General features: G+C 42.7%; 1 protein-coding gene across 1 annotated transcript in view; it reads left to right on the top strand.

Moving 5' to 3' along the window:
* The window catches only part of phf14 (PHD finger protein 14), a 146,788-nt gene that overhangs the window by 41,589 nt on the left and 100,199 nt on the right, over nucleotides 1-5,000 (top strand). The window contains exon 7 of the mRNA XM_063186149.1: nucleotides 2,425-2,571. Within this exon, the coding sequence (XP_063042219.1) occupies nucleotides 2,425-2,571 (147 nt within the window). The remainder of the gene's footprint in view (nucleotides 1-2,424; nucleotides 2,572-5,000) is intronic.

Here is a 5,000-nt window from a genome sequence, read left to right as displayed (position 1 = left end):
GGGATGCAAATGTGGTGACTAGAGCTTCAGGGCCACTTTGACTATTGGGCCCCTGGGCCTGGGCCCGGTAGGCCCGTGCAGTAATCTGTCCCCGGTAAGGCTGTAACGATATTGCATCGAACCGAGGGATCGCGGTACGCAGACCCACGAACCCCTATCGCGAAGCTTCCTCACAGAATCGCGATGTGTCCTTTTAAAGTTGTTACCCTCAGTGTAGAACACAACAGGCAACATACAGGCAAGAGTTTGCATATGCGCTTAAAAAGACCAGTAGAAAAAGGGCGCACACGTTCGAGTAACAGTTCCATTCACCCCTTTCTCATATAAAATGCTCCTTCCAACCAGCACGTTGTTGTTATCCATTGCCTGAGCAACCTCCGTGAGACGAAAAACTTGGGCAAACATCGGAAGGTGAACAACAAGACCAAGACCAACAGACCAAGAAGGCTTTTATAAACGTGTCAAGATTTTAGTTTTATTCATGCATGCGCGATGTATTGCGAGTGGAGTTTGACGTTGGAGCAGAGAGAGAGCGAGAGAGAGAGAGAGCGCGCACGAGATGCTCCGCCTGCCCACAAACCAGCCTGGAATCGCTTGTAGGGAGGTGCCCGACGTCGGACGAACATTGAGGCAGAATATTAGGCATCATTATTTCTTCCCACATTAATGTTAGGCTATATTGTAAAATGGAGCAGAGAGGGCGAGAGAGAGAGAGCGCACGAGATGCTCCGCCTGCCTAAACCAGCCTGGAATCGCTTGTAGGGAGGTGCCCGAAGTCGGACGAACGTTGAGGCAGAATATTAGGCAGCATTATTTCTTCCCACGTTAATGTTAGGCTATATTGTAAAATTACCGCCTGCATAAGCAGAAAGCATGCTCCATTTCAGCCTCTGCATTCATTCTCGCTCTTGATAAAATGTCAAACCACAAAACAAAAGAAAAACGTCCGCGTTATGTAGCAGTGAGAACTAACTGAGGTTAATTTTGAGGTTTGATTGTAGGCGGGCACGCGCTGCTGCACCATCAAAAAGAGCTACGGAAATATTTAGCTTAATCAAAATTAAGTGTTGCATTTCTTTAAGTAGCCTAACTTAATACAACATGTTTCCTGACGATATATGGCCTGTGTTGTTTTAATGTTTGGATATTAATTGGATAAAGTTTGATAAAGTAAGACAGCTGCCAAGCAATGACCATACACCCTGACCCCCTCTCCTCTCTCTCTCTCTCTCTCTCTCTCTCTCTCTCTCCTCTCTCTCTCTCTCTCTCTCTCTCTCTCTCTCTCTATATATATATATATATATATATGATCTTAGCCTATTTATAAGCCTTTTTCCTTGGTGAACTAATATCCCTTATTTCTCTGTGTTGTGTTTTGATGGGAACACCTGGGAACAGGTTGCTGTGGTAGCCTATATCTGCAACATTATTCAGCCTTGTAAACCTACAAAATTAATGCAGGCAGGTAAATGCAAAAAATATATTAATTACAAAGTACATAGGCTATATAATTTATTTTCTTCTAATTTTTTTTTTTTTCAATTTTTTTTTCCAATTTTTTTTTTTCAATTTTTTTTTTGTGAAATCGTGGGGCATATCGAACCGTGGGTCATATATCGTGATACAAACCGAATCGTGGGTTGGGTGTATCGTTACAGCCTTAGTCCCTGGTGACACCATGACTTTACAGGCGTGTATTGTAGAGTATAACGACACCATGACATTATTTCACAGGTGTGTAATATATAATGACATTACCCCTACAGGTGACACAAGACAGATAATAGAAGCATGAAACACGAGCGCATAGTTTGCAATGACATCACTGCACAGGTCATTACAGTACAGTGTGAACTCTCTACATCATTTTTGCACACACACACACACACACACACACACACACACACACACACACACACACACACACACACACACACACACACACACACACACACACACACACACACACACACACACACACACACACACACACACACACACGCACACACACACACACACACAGACTGCAGTACAGCTATTTAAGAGCTTTGTAACTCATCCTGAGTTTTGCTGCAGAGGGCAATGCATCAGGTGTAAACATGAGATCACTGGGTATTATTTTTATTTAATTATGTTTTCAGTATAAAATTATATTGTGAATTATGTAAAGTGGCCAGTAAACATAAACAGGTAATGACTTTGTAAGGGTGTGTAAATTTGCCATGCGAAATACATATAATGTGTTGTGTTCATTGTTGTGTGTGTGTGTGTGTGTGTGTGTGTGTGTGTGTGTGTGTGTACGTACGTACGTACGTGCTTGCCTGTGTGCGTGTATCTGTATTTTTATGCGTGTATGTGGGCAGTGCGACACCGTGATATAACTCGTGTGTATGTGTGTGTGTGTGTGTGTATCCCCCTCTACAGGAGATAGCGGACCCCTTCTTTGCCTACTGCAAGCAGCATGCGGATCGCTTTGACCGGAAGTGGAAGAGGAAGAACTACCTGGCCCTGCAGTCCTACTGCAAAGTGTCGCTACACGAACGAGAGAAGCAGCTCACGCCCGAGGCACAGGTGTGTGTGTGTGTGTAAATGTGCATCGTTTTCTGTGTTTGTGTTATGGCTGGGGACCAGACTGTGTGTGTGTGTGTGTGTGTGTGTGTCTGTGTGTGTGTCTGTGTGTGTGTGAGCGTGCAAGTGTGTGTGTGTGTGTTTAGTATTTCTGGAGGCTAGTAGGATTTGAGGCCTTCAATTGGTATCGATGCGGATCACACACACTTAGTGACATATTGACTGCTACTGTAGTGAAAGATTACAGGGCCCCTCTTGTGATGGGCAAGTCTATCAAAGCTTAGCTCGGATTAGTGTGTGTGTGTGTGTGTGTGTGTGTGTCTGTGTGCGTGGTCGCGCTCATGTGTGTGTGTGTGCAACTGTGTGTGTGTGTGTGTGTGTGTGTGTGTGTGTGTGTGTGTGTGTGTGTGTGTGTGTGTGTGTGTGTGTGTGTGTGTGTGTGTGTGTGTGTGTGTGTGTGTGTGTGTGCTGTTCGCGCTCATGTGTGTGTGTGTGTGTGTGTGTGTGTGTGTGTGCGCAACTGTGTGTAAGCCTGTAGGGGTTTTTCAAAAGAGCAAAGTTGTAGGCAATTGAAAGTGTTGTCACATTTCATCCAGAAGCCAAAGGCTATGCTTAGACTTGGCAGACACAAGTGACCCCCTGTTGGGGACTGTTCCTAGAGCAGTGGCTTCCAAAATGGGGGCTGTGAGGGGGTGCTAGGGGGCCCGCAGCAAGTGGGAAGGAAAAATATAGCAAACAGCAAAATAACTAAATAACTAATCATTTAATACATTGAATCACTGGTAACACTTTACTTTACGGATCGCTAATAAGGTGTTAATTTCATACTAATTTCTCAGTAATTTCAGTCTAATTTCATGGTAATAACTGCTTGTTATTAGTAATAACAGCAAAATAACCATATGGTTTCCAGTGCAATTACACTATAATTTCTCATTAATAACAGCAAAAATAACCATACAGTTTCCAGTGCAATTATGCTGTAGTTTCTAGTTAATAGTAGGCTAATGGAAACAGCTACTGTGTCATCATAGTAGTTAGGTGGTAGGTATGCCAGTAACTAAACGGTATCAGCCGAAGTAGTTTCATACTAATTAGGCTACATCAGGGCCGTAATGTGCAATATTTCCTCTTCCTATGTTATTGCATAGAAACGACCACCCAAGCATCCTTGTATTATTTCTGCTTAATTACCTTGTAAACAATTGAGTAGTTATATGGAAATAAGATAGAATCAGGGCCGTAAAATGCATTATGACCTATTCCACTCAATTTTATGGAAATTACATATTTTCATGGTCTTAAAATGTCTTATTTCTTATTTCCACTCAATTACTTAGTTATTATCATTTTTAATACAATATAGACTAGCCTACTATGAAGTGATTCAAGTACACAGACAAACACATTGTGTGCAAAACTTTATTTATTTTTCCAATCAGTTATGAGATTCATGTTCACTGATGTGAGGTTGTCAATCTGCCACCATCCAGAGGAAGTCCTGTGAACACAAACAAACAAACAGAGAAGTCAACTGCAAGACCGGTTTCACCACGTTTATTTTGTTATGTTATCAATTCACCATCGCTAAATTTGCTTCTGAAATGCAGTACCATGTTAAATGCACGTTGTAAATCTTCCTCAGGCTGACATCGTTGCTGATTTACAAAGGCAAACTCTAGCTAGCACCTAGCTTCAGTCATTGAAAACATGGTGGGCAGAGCTATCTAGTGGTTTCCATTGTAAAGGTACTTCTGTATGCCGTTTCATTTCCAGAACAAACATAAACCTAACACTAACTCATAAAACATGTTTGCATAAGGCTAAAGTAATTCGACGATTGAAGGTGGATGAAATCAACATCAAGACCATTTTAGCTCACCTTGAAAGTTACCCTGGTTGCTGCCTGCGTGCGAAAGCACTGTGTGTGGTGCGTCTCAAACTCCACCCTTGTGTGTCAGGGTACTCAATTAAACAACGTCAGCGTCTCTGAGCCATACTGCAAGCAGAGCGGGCAGCGTACAACTAGAACGAGTGTGCTTGAAGTACAGAAGTATACTAATTGAGACGCTTCTGTTCTGCAGTAACCAAACTTTCGTTGCCTAGCAACAACAGGACTCGCCGCCACCGCGAGCTAGTTCAACTTCAGTGCAGCAGAGCCAGGCAAGGTAAGCTTCCCGACAACGAACTTTTAATGTAGTTCTAGCTTTAACCTGCTTTCATTTTGTCTCTGAGCATTGAAGGATTTTAACTGTATACACTGCAAACACGTCTTATCAGCCGTGTTTGTGCTGAAATGGCATAGCCTACAGAGGTACATGGAAACCACTAGTTCTAGCTAGCTCTGCCTACCATGTTTTCAATGACTGAAGCTAGGTGCTAGCTAGAGTTTGCCTTTGTAAATCAGCAACGATGTCAGCCTGAGGAAGATT

Source organism: Engraulis encrasicolus, chromosome 20 (assembly GCF_034702125.1).
Source record: "Engraulis encrasicolus isolate BLACKSEA-1 chromosome 20, IST_EnEncr_1.0, whole genome shotgun sequence".
Classification (NCBI taxonomy): Eukaryota; Metazoa; Chordata; class Actinopteri; order Clupeiformes; family Engraulidae; genus Engraulis; species Engraulis encrasicolus.
Note: the sequence above shows the minus strand (reverse complement) of the source record. Positions and strands in the feature narration are given on the sequence as shown.